This window comes from Natrix helvetica, assembly GCF_964273705.1.
Source record: "Natrix helvetica genome assembly, chromosome: 2".
NCBI classification, from domain to species: domain Eukaryota; kingdom Metazoa; phylum Chordata; class Lepidosauria; order Squamata; family Natricidae; genus Natrix; species Natrix helvetica.
Window position 1 is genome coordinate 249,741,686 of NC_138552.1, and position 19,116 is coordinate 249,760,801.

Sequence of the window (19,116 nt, forward strand, 5' to 3'; positions counted from 1 at the left end):
TTGTCAAAAGTGAAGGGTGTCTCAATGCACTATATATTAAAAATATAAGTCATGGTAGACAATACCTTAAGTAGGAAAAATTAGAGAACTTTACAACAAATTACGTTAAGGGTGATATTACAGTTTTGAACTTCAAATATGGACTGCATTTACTTTTTAATACATTAACATACAAGCCCCAGGCTAGGCTACTTTCTGAATGTCTTACCAATTTAAGACATTCAGGAGTACAAATAGTCCTCACTTTATGAGCACAATTGGGAATGGAATTTCCTTTGGTAAGAGTCATAAAGTAAGATATCATTGATCACATTGCGTAATGATGGCAATCCTGTCAACCAAGAATCACAGATTGTTAAATAATCCCAGTCCAAGCCGCCTATCGGTGCCTTCTATCCTAAAGCCTCAGTAAGGTAAGGGACTACCTCCAACTAACCCTATTCACCCACCCACCTACCTCAATATACGCACACATCTCTGCCCTTTGGTTCTCCTGCATCCTGTCTTGTGGGGTGACAAGCAGCCTCAGAACTGCACAGCTTAGAGGCTGCTTGAATGTCCTGGAAAGTCACAGCTATCCCAGCCCTCAGCTTTAATTGCTCTCACTACCCAGCAGAGTAGGGACGCGGTGGCTCAGTGGCTAAGATGCTGAGCTTGTTGATCAGAAAAGTTGGCAGTTCTAATCCTTAGTGTCGCGTAATGGAGTGAGCTCCCTTTACTTGTCCCAGGTTCTGCCAACCTAGCAGTTCGAAAGCATGTAAAAATGCAAGTAGAAAAATAGGAACCACCTTTGTTGGGAAGGTAACAGCGTTCCGTGCACCTTCGGCTTTTAGTCATGCCGGCGACATGACCATGGATACGTCTTCAAATAGTGCTGGCTCTTCGGCTTTGCAATGGAGATGAGCACCGCCCCCTGGAGTCGGGAACGACTAGCACATATGTGCAAGGGGAACCTTCACCTTTACGTTACCCAAAAGATCTTTGCCTTCTTGCTGCCATTTGCTGACAAGGCATGCCAACCTGGCTGCTGGGCTGTGTTGGGGTACGCTACATCAAGAAAGAAAAGAAAAAGAAGACAAAAAGAAAAGAAAGCCTTAAGCCACACTGTGTCAGAATGCCCATTCACACTGAGCTCCTGGGTCAGGCTGGGCACGCCTTGCTCCAAGAGATTTTTTTCCAAAGGGACATTTTGCCACACTCTAGCTCTGATGTGGTTTTTTTGTTTTCTTTTTCATGTTTTGCAGCTGAAGCCCAGCAGCCAGGCTAGGCACACCTCTTCAGCAGCAAGAGCAAGAAGAGAGTGAAGGTCATCTGGGTCAGCAGTGCAGGCAGACAAAAGAGCATAGATAAGGTTAGATAGGCGAGGCAAGAGATGAAGCTCCCCTGTGGCCATAAGTTGTGTGCAGGCTGCTGAGCACCTGAATTTTGACCATGGGACCACAAAGTTGTTGCAATTGCCATAACTTCAGATATGGGTCATATGTCCCTTTATTCAATATGATCATAATGTTGAATGGTTGCTAAATGAATGGTCGGGAGCCAGCAACTACCTGTATATTATTTTCACAAAACAACATCAAGGGAATATAGGTGTGGCTTCAATCCGTCCCTCTATCAGAATTAACTATCGAACTAAAAACCAAGTCTATTTCAGCTTGTCAACCTGTTTGCTTAGTTTATGCTTCAGAGAGCCAGTGTGAATCTAAGAAATTGTCAAACAATCATGGATAAATTACCCAAGGGCAAATGTGCAAACAACCATTGGCTATTTGACAGCAGCTGTCTGAAATGGTAGGCAAAGCTCTTCGATTCTTGCTACAATGATCTTTCTGATTGTAGGTGCCAGGCATCTGTTCCTCCATGCAAACAATATGCTGTAAAACTGAGCTAGAAATTGAGGGTCCTCGGTGCTCTTTGAGCTTAATTGTTTTCTTGCAGACATTTCATTAGCCAAACGGGCTACAATCCTTGTCACAAATGTCCAATCCCATTTTATGGAAGTCTGGTCAGGCCAAGGTGAAGATCTTTGCTGCATCAAACCTATTTAGTCAGGTTTCTTCTTTAACTCCAAGAAATCTGTATGTTCAACATGAGAGCAAAAGTCCTTTATTTCTAGTGGTTTTGCTTTTATTGCTCATGACAAGTAAATTTAAAGGGATTAGGGAAGAAAAACAGTGAAGCTCAAAATCAAGAATGAACTCAAAGCCACATTTTTCTTATTTAACAGTTTATTTATATAATAATAATAATAATAATAATAATAATAATAATAATAATAATAATAATAATAATAATAATAATAATAATAATTTTATTTGATTAGCCGCAATCCTCTCCCGAAGGACTCGGGGCGGCGTACAATCAAAACGGATAAAAATACACATAAGACAAACATATATACAAAAAGAACAGAGACATATACATATGTGCATGGAGGAGAGTTGACTTATAAGTGAAAGACAGTTAAAAACACAATTTAAAATCCCCTTAAATAAAATTACTAAATTAAAAAACCCATCAGGAGCGTTACGAAGTTATGGTTGAGCCAGGCCAGCTAATTGGAAAAGGTGGGTCTTGAGCTTGACACGGAAGGAGCGGAGGTCAGTAGTGGTCCTAATATCCGGGGGGAGGTCATTCCACAGGGCTGGGCCCGCCACAGAGAAGGCTCTGCTCCTAGGCGCCGCCCCATGGCACTGTCTGGTGGACGGCACCTGGAGAAGTCCCTCTCTGTGCGAGCGGATGGGTCGTAGGGATGTATGGGGCAGAATACGATCCCGCAGGTAACTAGGTCCTGAGCCATGGAGCGCTTTAAAGATCGTAATCAAGACCTTGAAACGCACTCGATAGACCACAGGAAGCCAGTGCAGCTCGCGCAGGAGAGGTGTCACATGGGAGTACTTAGTACTCCCCATAATCACCCGTGCGGCCGCATTCTGGACCAACTGCAGTCTCCGAGTGCATTTCAAGGGAAGCCCCATGTAGAGAGCGTTACAGTAGTCCAGGCGAGACGTCACCAGCGCATGGGTGACTGTGCGTAAGGCGTCCCGGTCCAATAGGGGGCGCAATTGGCGCACCAGGCGAAACTGGTGGAACGCCCCCCTGGCCACGGCTGTCACATGTTCATCCATGGACAGCCTGGCATCCAGGAGGACACCCAAATTGCGCGCCCGCTCCACGGGGGCGAGTTGAATGCCCCCAATGGCCAGAGATGGAATTATCTGGTTGAACCAGGGAGCCGGAACCCACAGCCACTCCGTCTTGGAAGGGTTGAGCCTGAGTCGGTTGTCATCCATCCAGACCCGTACGGCTTCCACACACCGGGACATCACTTTGACGGCCTCGTTGGGGTGGTTCGGGGTGGAGATGTACAGCTGAGTATCATCAGCGTACAGATGGTATCCCACCCCGAAACCACGGATGATCTCACCCAGCGGCTTCATATATGTGTTGAACAGGAGTGGCGAGAGGACCGACCCCTGTGGCACCCCACAAGTAAGGGGGCTTAGGGTCGACCTCTGCTCCCCTGCCAACACACGTTGCGTCCGGCCGGAGAGGTAGGAGCCGAACCACCGCAAAACGGTGCCCCGGGCCCCCAACCCCTCCAGTCGGTGCAACAGGATACCATGGTCGATGGTATCAAAAGCCGCCGAGAGGTCTAATAGGACCAGGATAGAGGAACAACCCCTATCTCTGGCCCTCCAGAGATCATCTACCAACGCGACCAAGGCCGTCTCTGTGCTGTGCCCAGGGCGAAAGCCGGACTGGCGCGGGTCTAGATAATCATTCTCCTCCAGATGTCGTGGAAACTGAGAAGCCACCACACTCTCTACAACCTTCGCCAAAAAGGGAAGGTTGGAGACAGGACGATAATTGGCCAGCTCCGTAGGGTCCAGGGAAGGCTTCTTGAGCAAGGGTCTCACCACCGCCTCTTTCAAGGCGGCCGGGAGAGACCCCTCACCCAACGAAGCGTTCACTAGGCCCAGGAGCCAGTCGCGTGTAACCTCCCAGGAAGCCAGTACAAGCCAGGAGGGACACAGGTCCAGCAAACATGTGGTAGGTCGCAGTCGTCCACGCAATCTGTCCAAATCCTCGATGACAACCAAGTCAAACTCCTCCCAAAAAGGTTTCTCAAGACTCGCCACTGGCGTCTCGACTGGGCCACTGAAGGGGACCCAATCCTTCCGGATTTGAGCGACTTTATCCTGCAGATATTTCCCAAACTCCTCTGCCCTACCCTGTAGAGGGGCCTCCCGCGGCCTCTGAAACAGAAGGGAGCGGGACACCCGAAACAGGGTGGCAGGGCGGTTCTCTGCGGATGCAATGAGAGCGGCACAATATTGACGTTTGGCCGTTCTCAATGCCACTAGGTACGTCCTTAAATGGGCTCGTACCTGTGCTCGGTCAAATTCGGATCGGGAGGATCTCCAACGACTCTCTAGGCATCTCTTGCGGCGCTTCATCACCCTTAGCTCCTCGGTGAACCAAGGAGCCAGGGTGGATCGTTGCCGCCGGAGAGGCCGCAAAGGCGCCACCCGGTTCAAGGCCCCGGTAGTCGCATTATTCCACGCAGCCACCAGGTCCTCTACCCGAGGGCGGGTCAGGGCTGCAGGAGGTGGCCCAAGCTCCGTCTGGAACCTGTCTAGTTCCATCAAGCACCTGGGGTGGAACCATCTAGTGTTTTCCGGTTCCGCCTCCCCGCAGCGAGGGGTAGCACCAGGGAAGTCAAGTCGGAGGAGTGAGTGATCTGACCATGACAGAGGAGTGATGGTTAAATTCACTCCTCCCAGATCACTCAACCACTGGCGAGAGACAAAAACGAGGTCCAAGGTGTGACCTCCCTCGTGTGTCGGGCCCTGAATCATTTGAGTCAGGTCCATGGCTATCATGGAAGCCATAAACTCCCGAACCCCCTCTGATGCTTCTCCCACCGACGGCAGGTTAAAATCCCCCATCACTAAAAGTTTGGGGGTCTCAACCGCCACCGATGAGATCAGCTCGAGGAGCTCAGGCAGGGTCGCTGATGTATGGCGGGGAGCCAGGTATACTATCAGCAGGCCCAACTGCCTCCCAGGGCCCCATTTCACAACAAGGGATTCACACCCGGACGTCTGTGGCACAGTGGACTCCCTCGGCTCTAAGTCCTCCCAGATAATCACTGCTACCCCACCGCCCCTTCCCCGGGTCCGGGGCTGGTGAAATGCTTGGTAACCTGGTGGGCACATTTCCACGAAGGGTAACCCTCCCTCGTGGCCCAACCAGGTTTCTGTTATTCCCGCGAGGTCCGGCTCCCCCTCCAAAATTAGATCATGAATGAGGGGGGCCTTATTGACAACGGACCTCGCATTGCATAACAACAGCCTCAGGCCCTGGGCCTGCAGATCCTGACCACCTAGAACGCGGGGGTTGGTACAAGCGACCGGGTGTAACCAGCACCCACGTTCTCCCAACCGACTGCGAGTTGTTAATCTGTCCTCGTATCTGCCCCTCCCTACGACTGTTGGAATCAAAGAGCCCTGTATAGGAATGATATCCTCTCCCCCCTCCTCCTCTCTGCTCCTTCTGCTCAAGACCCCACCTGGTGACCTGGCTCTGTCATCGCTCCTGATCTGACCCACCCACCCCCCAACCCCTGAACCCCTAAAAGAATTTAAAAAATATTTAACTAAAAACCCCCTAAGTCTCTGCTTCCTCCACCTCTCGGGGTTAACAAACCCGTCATTAAGGTGGGCCCTCGAAAGGGCAGAGGGCCATGTCTGCGAGAGGGGGGACTCCCGCAGCAGGAGCAAGGAGGAGGAGCTTCCGGGGAAATGGCTGCTGACTTCTGAGCTCCGTACTACCACGGAGCTCTCTGACGGGGGAGGGGGCGCCCCCGGCCCTCTTTCCATCATGAGGGTCGGGAATTAAGAGCAGCGACCACCCTGGCTTTCCATGGAGCCTTAATTGGCCCTCCAGGGTGGTCAAACAGCCAGGAGAGATGAGGAAATAGCCCCAGCTGGAGCCGAAATGAGAGTTGGAGGTGGAGTCAGTATTGGAGCTTCAGCTGGAGGTCGGCGATGGTGGCGGCGGCGACTGCGGAGATAGGGGCAGAGGCAGGATGAACGGGTGGCGGCGACGGCATCCCAGCGGCATCCCAGCGACCCGGGCGGCGCAATGACAGTATCGGCGATGCTAGCAAGGCCGAACTGGAGGGTGAGGACCGCAGAAAGGCCGTTCGGGGGTTTGCATGAGGCTCGAGACGCTGGAGGCCGAAGAAGGCCTGCGGGAGAGCCGTAGGCCGGCCGGAGCAGCGCTCGGGCCAGGACTAACAGCGGGGGGGCCGCTGAAGCTGGGGGAGGCAGACTATGATGGGGCTAGCCCTTAAAGAGCTATGCTGGAGCCTGGCAGAAGGAGGGAGCCCTGTGGCACCAAGGGCAGGACGGGTCTGTGCCCAGGAGATTGGCAGGAGGCTTCCATTGGCAGGAGGTTTAGTGCCAGGAAGAGAAAGGATTTATCAACCCCTGCCATTTGCCATCTACCTGCCATGGCTAACCTGCCCACTTGTCACTTGTTACTTGTTATTTTGACTATCTATAACCATTGACTACGCACCAAGGTTTTGAAGAGGCAAATTTTAAAAATGTTTTTGCACTCTGCAAACCTCCCAAAAACGGCCCGCTTTTCGCGAAAAAGGACCTGTTTTCTTTCCCCAAAAAAGGCTTGAATAGTCTTTAGGGTGCTTGCAGAGTGCTCCTGGGGTGTGCCCCCCCCAAAACGAGCAAAAAACGGCCTGTATTTTTCCGAAAACGGGCCCGTTTTTTTGTAAAAGAAATTGCATGCATAGCCTTTAGGAGGCTTATAGAGTACTCCTGGGGGCTGGGAGGGCAAAACTGGGCAAAAAACAGCCTGCTTTTCACTCATTTCTGCCTTCCCCAGCTCCCAGGAGTTCTCTGAAAGCCTTCTACAGGTTCTGCACGGCCATTTTGATGAAGGGGCATGGTTTCAGGAGGCAAAAAATGCTGTATTCGGTGTATAAGATGCACCCAAATTTTCAGCCTCTTTTTTGAGGGAAAATGGTGCATCTTATACTCCAAAAATACGGTATATCAATATGGTGATACACCTGTAGGATTCTATTATGAGGGACAAAGAATTTCCAGGCTAGTAGTCATTATTTCTTTTTTTTTTTTTCAAAAAGTTTTATTGGTTTTTTTAAAAACATTTATGCGGAAAAGGGTAAGTGGAATGGTTACAAATTTTGGCAGTTGCAAGTGTGGCAGACGCCCCCTCCCTCCAGACTCCTAGGTTACATCAAGATATCAAACCATAATACATAATCAAAAAAAAATCAGCATATTAATTCTAGAAAAGATAATTTTCAATCAGTTTATATAGTTATAATATATAGTCTAGTTATAAATTCATTATTACTTTCGGTCTGTTTATAACATTGTGGTTTTCTTATTTATTTTTGTGATCTGAGCTTTCTTGGTGTTGCCCCTTCACCCCCCACTGGCAGAGCTCCGGCCCCTCCCGTGTCCTGTATGACCGTTGTGTTGTCTTCTGTTTTTTCTAGGTTGGCTTTATTTTTTTCCATAAAGGCCTGTGCCTCTATGGGTGTGTTAATTCTGATTCTTGTCTCCTCCCAGAATATCAGCATACCTTCAGGCATCAACCATCTAAACCACACCCCCTTCTGGTATAATTTATTCGCCAATTGCGAATAGCTTTTCCTTTTTTCCCTAATTTTTTTGGGAATCTGCTTTAGAATGGTTATCTCCCTGTCATGGTATGTCAATGTTTGCCCCCTTTGTACACCCAGAATTTCGTCTCTTGTGGTTTTCCTAAGGAATTTAATATGAACCTCCCTGGGTACATTATGTGTTCTGGCATATGCTGAATTCACTCTATAGGCTAGGTCTATCTCCCATTCCATCTGTTGTTTATCTTTGTGTATGTATTCAGCTAAAATATTAGTCATAATGTCCCTTATGTTTTCCCCATCTGCTTCTATTACATTTTGAAATCTAAGATAAAAGGACATTCTCTCAAACTCTGTTTTCATTTGTTGGATGTCGAGTTCTTTGTTCCCCTTCTGTAAAGCCTCTACCCCCCCCCCTCGCCTCCGCCACCCCACCCTCCACAAGGTCCAGTCTCTGTGAGTTCTTAAAGATTTGGGCTTGATTCTCTTTAATTTCATCTTTCATTTCCCTTAACTGTTTCTTAATTTCCTCCTGGCCCTGTAAAATTTGTTGAAGCATTTGTTGAAAGTCTATCTCTGTGGTCTTGGGTTGCATCAGTTCTGTTATCTTTGACTGTGTAGCTGGACTAGACGTTGCAGACGTTGGGGCAGAAGTAGCAAAACCAGGCTTTCCAGGAGGTGGTCTTTTTGGAGACATGGTTTATGAAGCAAGGAGATCAGTCAAAGTAGAAACTGGGCAGCTGCAGAAGTAGAGCAGGCAGGCGAATTCAGAAGGCAGAGGATCCAAACAGATGGGGGTTTCTTTGGTCACTCTAGCAATAGATGAAAGTTTTTTCTCCAAAGAGTTCAGAAAATAACAATCCACAAGAGATTCCTCTGGGTGACTCGGAGACAAAGACCGGAAGCCTGAATTTTAAAGGTGGAGTCAGGTTTCACAGTTCATGAAGACAACGGAAGTGTGCCATCTTGCCCTGCCAGCTTTGGGCTCAGAGGCATAATAAAATTTTAAAAGTTCAGAAAGTTCTCAGTTCACCCATAAGTTCTAGAGCTAAGTCCAATGAAAGTCACTTTTATGAGGGTGAGACATCATTAGTTGGCTCTCCCCCCTCCTCCTTCCCCTGGGGGTGAAAGCAAAATCTTCTCAAGCCGCTTGTCCAAGGGAGGGGGGGAAATCCCCCTCCCTCTAGCCGCACCTCTAGCAGGAATCCGAAAGTTTAACTTTTTTTTAAAAATGCTGAAAAGTCCATCAATTCAAGAAAGAGGGAGTGAAGAAGGGAAGCCTCTCACCATACTGCCGCTGCTTCGTTCAAGAGTGCGTTCTCCGATCGGCATGGGGCGAGACGCGCACACATGGGCGCCCTCCGAGACTGCTCCCCGGTGCCTAGAACGAAGCGGAGAAGCCCCCGCCAGCCGACGCCGACGCCAGGACCCTCCGCGAGCCGTTCCCTCGGCAGGACGCCTCTCCGGGGCGTCCTGTGCCCCCCCAGAAGCGGGGGAAGCCCACCGGGAGAGCGGGAGCAGGCAAAGGCTTGCCTGTCGCCGTAGCCGCCGGAACCGGAAGTCCGCTAGTAGTCATTATTTCTGTGGTCCTTTCCAAACCTGGCTGCAAAGATTAAACATTAATTGTGTTTTATATACTAACAAGTAGGAGTTCTATATCTAGCTTCTTAGTGGGATATAAGTTGTGCAGGTATGGGAAAAGAAAACTCTTAGCAGCAGCAGTTTTGAGAAGAGAATTTATACATATCCAAGGCTGAATTTGGATTTTAGGGTCTTGTAACTTATTGCAGAGTGTCTTTCTTTCATATTTACGGTCTCATAAGTCATAAAAGGAGGGTTTTGAAAAATTCTGAATTCAAATTGAATGTCAGGCCTGTAGCCATATTCCTTTTGGATCTTTGGCCTGCCACACTTTCTGTTATTCTACTATGCTGTTTCTACTATGAGAAAATGGGAGGGGGAATGGCATGGAGTTAAATGCTAGGTAGCCAAAATAAAATTCCTTTCTAGAAGTCAAGGTCATCCTTTGTCTCTACACCTCTGCACCTGACCGTAACTAGATGGGTGGAACTGCCAGCATGGCAGTAGAAGATTGGACTATGTGATGGCCTTGTTGGTGTGGGTCAAGATCATGAACTTTCAACTGGATGGGGAAAACTGGGAAACTTTCAGATTCGGGTTTTCCCAGATGTGCCAACATGGCTCTCTTAATAAATTGGAACTTTGAGCAATACTTTGCCTTGGACTCTGATTTAATTTTGGATGCTATTTGGAACCCTGACATTGAATATAATTCAAAAATTATAGTATTCAACTTCTACGAAGTATACATGACTCCTGGTGGACCTTTCTACCATGATCCAGTCCCCATTAAGCCAGACATGAGCTTCATGCAATGACCTTCTCATTCGTAATGGACTGAGCATTCCCTCTCCATTTTTTCAAAAATAATTTTTTTTAAAAAATGCTCCAAACGCTTGCAAATACATTAAATATTTGGGACACCCCTATTATTACACAAGTTGTTATGCAACAATGCTGCATTCTCGTGGGATTTGTCAATTTCCCCAAGTTTAACCATTGAAAATGACTTTAAATGACTTAAAAGTGAATTGATTTTAGATTGCTTGTTGTCAAAGATTTAAGCCTCCCTGGGCAAATTCTATCTTTCAGTGAATTCCTGAATGAACAAAAGCTGAGACAACTATCACACAGTACAAAAATTAAAAGACGTTTTTCTGCAAATTTGAATGCATATTACTATTTGAATGCAGCTGTTTACAGATTGAAAATAAGAAAACTGAACATAGGAAGTGTGAAAGGTTGAAGGGCATCAACCATTGCAGTCCACACAGCAGTGTGCCTGTCCTCTGGAATGAAGTTCTTCAAGATATCTGGGTGATTCCCAACCTAAAAGACTTTAGAAAGCCTGAAAGACTTGATTTTTGATTCCCCTCACAAGTTTCATTGTTGATCTTCATCTGCTTTTACATATACTCTTTCTCTTTGGGGGAAAAAAATTCTTGAACAGGCTTGGTGAAAACTGAAATTTTAGTTTTTCTTTTTAAAGACTTACAAAATCAGGTGAACTTAGGATGTAGCTGTTATCTACAGATTCTTTGTTCTTTTCTTTATGTGTTTCATTGTAATGTTTTTCCTTCCCTCTGGGGATTGTTCGTGTTTATTTTATTTATATATGTTAGTTTGAAAATGGATTAATAAAATTATTCTTTTTTTAAAAAAAAAGCCTTATCAGTTTAAGCGAAGTACATCAGCTTTGACTTTATGCCAATTTTCTCTCCTTCTTTTTAGGCGTTTACAGGCCTGAGAGGGGTGGTGATGTACTGGTACATTTAAAAAAAATTACAAAACCCAATTTTTAAAAAGAAAAACAACATTGGATATATACGTACTTCATGCTCTATACCAGGGGTGTCCAAACTTGGGAACTTTAAGACTTGTGGACTTCAACTCCCAGAATTCCCTAGCCAGCATGGCTGGGGAATTCTGGGAGTTGAAGTCCACAAGTCTTAAAGTTCCCAAGTTTGGACACCCCTGCTCTATACATTGTGTGTATAGCAAAACCACCTTGCATCCTTGTTTCACATAACCTTTATTAATCTCACACAGTTATTTATGTAATTTGTTGAATTTTAATTTCATTACTTATTTATTTAAGTTTACAACTAGTTTCATTTCATTTACAAATATATTTTATATTTTCTTTTCAGTTTATGAATGGTTATGAAATGTCATCTCAAAAATCTGTACATTGTTTCATTGTTTAAATACTAATGTGTATTATTGTTTTTATTATCTTTTACAGAAGTACCTGTCCTCTTTTTAATATATTTGCTTGAATGTAATTATGTTTGAATATAATTAATAAATGTACAATTATGACATTATTGATTTATGTGTTCGTGTGTAGGTGAGGGTGCCTATATTACAATACAATAATACAATAGTAGAGTTGGAAGGGACCTTGGAGGCCTTCTAGTCCAACCCCCTGCCTAGGCAGGAAACCCTATACCATTTCAGACAGATGGCTATCCAACATCTTCTTAAAGACTTCCAGTGTTGGGGCATTCACAACTTCTGGAGGCAAGCTGTTCCACTGATTAATTGTTCTAACTGTCAGGAAATTTCTCCTCAGTTCTAAGTTGCTTCTCTCCTTGATTAGTTTCCACCCATTGCTTCTTGTTCTACCCTCAGGTGCCTTGGAGAATAGTTTGACTATTAGTCTTGTTCCAGTGCTTAATAATTCTCTCGGCAGCCCTGGGTGTTTAATCTAATTTTAATGTAACTCGTTACCTAATCTTCTTGTGTTAACCACCCAGGGTCATGGGCAGCCTTATAAATTTATAAACAAATTCAATCATCTAGTAGTTAAAAATAAAGTAGCCTTTTAAATTCAGTTGCACTTTCAATGGTTTAACATAATGGTACTGCCATGGCAGGAAGCTTGCCTATGGAACATCTTCCCAACATCAAAGGGTTAAGGGCAAAGATCCATTGCTGAAGAGAAAAACAAGAATGCCACCACCTATTCCGAAGCCCTGCAATTCATTTCCTTTTGAAGTCCATTTAGATCTTTGTTCTCTTGCAACATTTTACCAGACTATAAAGAAAAGACTTTTGTTCAAAGGAGTTGGAGCACTTGACTCTCTTTAATCTTAGTCAGACTTTGGACTGGTTGGTCAGGTTTATTTATAAACCAGGGACAAATGACAAGAATGTATTTCACTGATTGAAGGTATTCAACCCACTTCTCAGCTACATGAGACTTCTGAGCAAGAGGAGACAGCACTGAACAAAAGTAATGGCTGGAGAAAATACAGTCCTCTCTGTTGAGCTGAAAGAGAAAGAAGGCTTGGACAACAATGGCTTTCTTCAGGATGAGGAGCGGGGTGCCAAAGAAGCAGCTGAGGAAGGGTCACCAAGGGCTGGTCCTCTCGTCATGGAAGTAGAAGCACAGGACGGATTAACTCAGCAGCCTTATGCAGGAATGCCCAAAGAGGTGCTCCTTCACTACTCCACAAAGGCACGCTACAGGATTACCAGAGAGATACTCTTCTGGTTGATCATTGCAGCTTCACTGGTGCTTGTGGCAGCTACGGTCACAATCATTGCCTTGTCCCCCAAATGTCTTGATTGGTGGCAAGCCAGTTCCATTTATCAGATCTATCCACGGTCATTTAAAGACACTGACAAAGATGGGAACGGTGATCTCAAAGGTGAGTACATCCAACTGTCGGAGGAATGGCAGCCTTGCCATATTGTGTGTTTTTAAAAGGAACTGAGTTTTAAAGCTCTTTCGTCTGACGATCTTGTCAAATCCTCTCTTTGGAGAGAGAAAGAAGTTCTACAGTAAGAAATTTTGCAGAAAACGGTGCCTTTAAAAGAAAGGTCCAAAGCCTCCCAAAGACTTGAGATTCCTAAGTTTATTACCAAATTGTAACCTTTAGATGAGAAGGGGGGGAAATTACTAGCCCATAACTAGAGAGCGGTCCTTGTATTTAATGCTGATTCAATATAAATGTAAATGAAATGAAATCGGATTTAATTTTTGTCTAGGGAGCTATCTGTTAATTATTTTTTTTTTAATTTATTTATTTATTTATTTATTTATTTATTTACTTACTTACTTACTTACTTACTTACTTACTTACTTACTTACTTACTTACTTACTTACTTACTTATTTATTTATTTATTTTATTGAATTTATAGACCGCTCCCTCTCCCCAAAGGGACTCGGGGCGGTGTACAGACAGAGCTAAAAAACCATATACAAAATAAAAATATATTAGACACCCCTTAAAAATGAATTAAATATAGAGTCTGTACAATAATAATAAAAATTAAAAACAGCTTAAAAGTCTACCCCTAAAAATTTAAAATACCGGCCAGGTATTGTGAAAAGCAACTTCCATCAGGCCATCTGAAATCTAACTATGGATCTCAGCGCAGGAAAGTTGCACATTCTTGCTTTCAAATAAAGGTTAATTGGAAATACTTTTTTACAATGTTCCATCTTAAGATGGGTAACCAAATAATTTTTAGATTCTCAAATGCTAGGTTGAAAACAGCATAGAAATCTTACAGGTAGTATGTTCACAACATTGGTCTCTCCCTTACTGAACTGTATTTCACTTCTGGCCAAAGCCCCCGGAGGTACTGAGAGTTGTGATTTCAGCAATATCTTGAGTTTGCCTATTGTGTAACATTGCACCTTGAGTGTTTAGGGCGTCCCACTTCTTGTTTCAGTTCATATCCAGTAAACATATGTCAGTTTGTGCTAGATTAACTCAATTACCTTAAAATTAATCTTACATTTTATATAAGTGTGCTGAGGAAAATAACCCAAAGATACATATAGTCGTGGGTGAGATATATAGGCAGAGTATGGGAAGGCTCAAAGAATCTGAAGTAATGACACAGTATAGTATCTATTTCCACATTACACTAGAAAGCATTGAGAAGGTGTGATATCTTTTAAGAATCTCTCTCAACTTAGTTCTCTTGGCAATGCAAAATGGATTACAATAAAAACAGCTGCTGGTTCCTATTGATCAGTTACCACCACTATCGAAATTGGCAGGGGTGGTTTCCTCAAGTTGTTTTAACTTCCCGATCCATTATTTCTAAGCAGTTTGAACCACTGTTACTGCTTTCCTTACAGTATTATTTATGTTATTATAATTGATTTTCATAATTAAGTAGTAAGAACAATGCTAACTTCATACATGTTCCCCATTTTCCCCACCCAAATGAAAGTTTAAGTCCCTGCCCAGCACCCACATGTCCATCACATGGTCCAATCAGGCACCATCCAAAACTGGAGATACCTCCCAGTCAAATCATCACAGCTGCAGTGCAAGGTGTCCTTGACTCTCTGAGAAAATAATGTTATTTTGACTATATATGACCCATATTCCATATAACCCTAACCCTAACCCCCTCCCATTTTCCTACAGAAGAAAATGTAGCAGGCCTGAAGGCCTAATGTAAAAGATGGCTTCCAGGTTTGACAGTTAAGACAGTTACTCCTTGGTGGTAATGATGTATGAATGTAACCAAACAATAGTGGTTATTTAAACCATGACACAATCTGGGAATCTAATTTCCCGAATCTAATTGCATCTCCTACCAGTAATGATTCAATTCTTCAGAAGATTTGTGACTTGATATTTACAGTATTGTTCCACTTTTTTCTTGATTAGGTATCCAGGAAAAACTAGAACATATACAGTATCTTAATGTAAAAACTGTTTGGATCACATCTTTTTATAAATCAGCTATAAAAGACTCTGGATATGGAATAGAGGATTTTCAAGACATAGATCCAATCCTTGGAAGCATGAAGGATTTTGAAGATCTGGTTGCAGCAATCCACGATAAAGGTTGGCTTTATTGTTAAGAAAGAAGTACCATTTTCTTTTACATCTAACTTCATGTAAAGTTGGCTATACTCAGTTCCTCTTGCCTGACTTCAAAAATCTAATGGGTTCCATTCAGTTAATACTTGGAAGAATGACTTGGAATACAAAGAGTGAAAGTTTTACTTTCAAGTAGCAAATTATTTCCTTCATGGATGTGTTAATCATATAATCATTAATCATATAATCATTAGGGACATAATTTGACTCAAAGGAGACTTCTTTATTATACATATAGAGTTGAATCTGAGCAATTTTTGATGTTGTTTTGTCCGTGAAAGGAAAAGGTAAAGATTCTTTTAGGTCACGGTTGTCAAACTCGTGGTGTCATGTTGCTGTCATGTGATGTATCACAACGTTTTTCCTTCGTGGAGCTGGAGTGGGCGTGGCCTGTTTGACACCCCTATACTTAGGTCAGGTTCATGCATAGGTCCATGTAATATTTTTGGGGAAAATGCAGAAGTGATTCTGTTTTCCCAGTTTTACTTAACATTCAGGGATTGTCTCCCCTTTAAATATTAACCCGCTTCAATCTTGCTTTTAGCCTTTTCAAGATCACCCAAGATTCGATCCAACACTAGAACTTATGATGGTGTTGGCAAACCTTTTCGCCACCAAGTACTGAAACAAGAACATGCATATGCGCCTGCTGGGGAGCACCGGAAAGCGGAAGAGCAGTTCCCCAGCCTGTATGCATGTACCGGGAAGCTGAGCTTCTGGTTTCGGGCGTACGCATGCACGCCGCTCACTTGGTCTTCTGGTTTCTGGCACGCATGCATATATGAAGACCAGCTGGCCGGCATGCATGTGTGTGCTGGAACCCGGAAGAGCAATGGGCAACAGCTGGAGTGCCCTGAAAGATGGCTCTACATGCCAGGTCCGTGGTTCGCCATCACGGACCTATGATATAGGATTGAATGCAAAAAGCCCATATTGAGAGTGGGAAAGATTCCTACTGGCATAAAGAGTTATCATCTGCCTCTATCATTAAAAAAAAACATTTTAAAAATCTTTCTGTTTTCAAGACTGGGAGGGGGGAGGTTAGCAGAAGGATGGAGGAATGAAAGGCCAATTGTATTAATATATTAAACTGCAAGAATTCATGATAATTAATTCCAGGTCTCCCCAGGACTAGTACCATAACAATCTTTTTAAGAGGATGCTAACATTTTTTTTACATCAATGACCATTTAGTCTTATTTCTAATCTCAAATTTCTTCAGGTGCTTCACATGGATTAGTTCACTAATCTCTGCAGCACACTCGTATAAGGGGTTTGTTGATCTCAATTTGCCATTCTGCATCCATGCTTTTAAAATTAAAATACTTTACTTCTTTCTGAAACACAGTGCATGTGTATGTTGCCTGGCTGTTTGACATACTATTCTTTGCATCTTGAAATTGAAAGGTTTAAAAGTGATAATGGACCTAATCCCCAATCATACTAGTGACAAGCACAAGTGGTTTCAGCTTAGTCGGAATCGGACTGGAAAATATACGGATTATTACATCTGGCATGACTGTGCTCATGACAATGGGATCACCACTCCTCCAAATAACTGGGTGAGTATAAAGTTTTGATAGGCTGCCAATCATATGCAAAGTAATATTTAGGTGATGTAACAGATCTACGTTTGGCAATGCATTGGGTTCAAATATTAGCTTCAAATGCAGATCTTACAAACGGTATCTTTGCCCTCCGTTTCAGATTTTTAAAATTCAGTTTGAACCCCTATTTGTGAAGAAAATTAGGTTAGCATGATTTTCTATGAAGCAATGTAATTGAATTAGTGCTTAGAAACAAACCGGTTTGTTGTATAGTCTAGTACCGTGATGGTGAACCTATTGCATGCGTGCCCAAAGTGGCACATAAAGCCATGTCACCCGGCGCTCAAGGGTTTGCCTATTTGTCTTCTGGGTTTCTGGTGTGCATGCATGCTAGAATCCGGAAGTTTGGCTTTTACGGAGCGTGATCACTTTGTGCATGCCCCAGTGCCGAAAAGCAGCCTGCGTATGCACACTGGCCAGCTGATGGTTGGGCTCACATACGTGGCAGAATCTGGAAGTTCAACTTTTCCAGAGCATGGCTTGGACAAGCATGTGTGCAGGCATCCAATGTTTTAGTGCAGCCTTTTTGGCACTCAGTGGCGAAAAGGTTTGCCAACACTGCCCTAGTACTTAGATACCAGGCTAGAAACCAAAATGCAGTGTATTCTAGATGAGGGGTCACCAACTTTGGAAACTTTAAGCCTGGTGGACTTCAACTTCCAGAATTCCCCAGCCAACAAAGCTGCTGGGGAATTCTGGCAGTTGAAGTCCACCAGGCTTAACATTGCCATGGTTGGAGACCCCGGTCTAAACCCATATTAGGCACAAAGCCAGCTAGGTGACCTTGGGCCAATTACTCTGTCTCAGCCCTAGGAAGGAGACAATGGCAGATCAGTTCTAAAAAACTTTGGCAAGAAAACTGCAGTGACTTATCCAGGCAGTTGCCAGGAGTCAAGATTGCACCGGCACCCACACATTAAAGATCTCTCAGGATGATAATAGCTTTGATTAAGTAGTTAATAAATAAGCTTGTTATAATTACAGGAAGGAATAATTCAGGAACAATATGCACAACAGAACTGTTAGGTATTGCTAGATGCTGATATGTACTAATGACTAGGAAACAATATTTTTTAATGTCTCAGCAATAAATAAACAGTTCACGGAAACCGTCTGTTTGCTCTTACTGGTTTAGCTTTGCTAATTTGATCACAGTTGAAGTAAAAACACTTCTACTGATTATGTCTAAAACAGACAAAGTACCTAACTGCTTTACCGTAATACCAAATGGAACTAACCAATGGTGAAACATTTAAGAGTTGCATCGTGCTCCAAGAAAATGATTATTTGGAGAAAAAGTCTAGAGTTTTCAGTTGAAAGCATTATCAATTAATAGCCCAATCATTAAGGTCAGAAATAAGTGACTTGAATTCAAACTGCCAGGGAGGTTCATACATACTTATAGGCAAAGAGTTGCACTGCTGTGTAATATAAGTAAGCCAGATGGAATGGCTTTTCAGAAGACACATCTGCAGTGACATTTTAAGTCATTACAAGCATTGATCTACAAACTTCCCAAAGAAGAAAAATGCAGAGTTCAGCTACTTTTGCAGTAATTTACCTTTCAAAAAATGCATACAGTCACTAAGTGATTTGCTTAGTGAAGCATTAGCATTGCTATTTTTCTTACTTTACTTGCTCTGAATGCTTTTTGTGCATTTCTTGCTATGTTCCTCCTATCTCTATGCAAACCACTCAGCAGGCAACAACCCATGTCTCATAACTAATTCTTTGTGAGATGCCACTTCATCTGTGGATATCTCAGCCCCAGTGCCTTCTCATCACAGCAGTCTCCTCTCTCCGCTAGCCATGACATCAGAAGAAAACAAATGAAGCCATTGTTAAATCATTCTTTATTTCTTTCTAGAATGCTAATTTGTCCGAAAGTGGTTTCACTACTTTGAGAATGGGAAGTTCAGGAATGACATTGTTCCATTTTCCTATAATATTTTCTTTTATCATGTTGCTTAATGTCAGAGCATACTGTAGCTTGCAGTGTCAGCAAAAATAGAAGAGAAGAGTTGGAAGGGACCTTGGAGGTCTTCTAGTCCAACTCCCTGCTCAGGCAGGAAACCCTATAACATTTCAGACAAATGGTTGTCTAATGTCTTCTTTAAAGCTTCCAGTATTGCAGCATCCATAACTTGTGGAGGTAAGTTGTTCTACTGATTAATTGTTCTACTGATTAATTGTTCTGTCAGGAAATTTCTCCTTAGTTCTAGGTTGGTTCTCTTCTTGATTAGTTTCCACCCATTGCTTCTTGTCTTGCCTTCAGGTGCTTTAAAGAATAAGATGACACTGTACTCTTCTTTATGGCAACCCCTTAGATATTGGAGTTGCCACAAAACTGCTATCATGTCTCCCCCTAGTCCTTCTTTTCATTAAACTAT

The 19,116-nt window shown here is 43.7% G+C and overlaps 1 protein-coding gene across 1 annotated transcript in view; it reads left to right on the plus strand.

Annotated features, from left to right (window-relative positions):
• The first annotated feature begins 12,216 nt into the window (after nucleotides 1–12,216).
• Nucleotides 12,217–19,116, plus strand: part of SLC3A1 (solute carrier family 3 member 1) — a 30,021-nt gene continuing 23,121 nt past the window's right edge. The window contains exons 1-3 of the mRNA XM_081944451.1: nucleotides 12,217–12,915; nucleotides 14,904–15,083; nucleotides 16,527–16,681. Coding sequence (XP_081800577.1) covers nucleotides 12,501–12,915; nucleotides 14,904–15,083; nucleotides 16,527–16,681 — 750 coding nt within the window. The 5' untranslated portion in view covers nucleotides 12,217–12,500. The remainder of the gene's footprint in view (nucleotides 12,916–14,903; nucleotides 15,084–16,526; nucleotides 16,682–19,116) is intronic.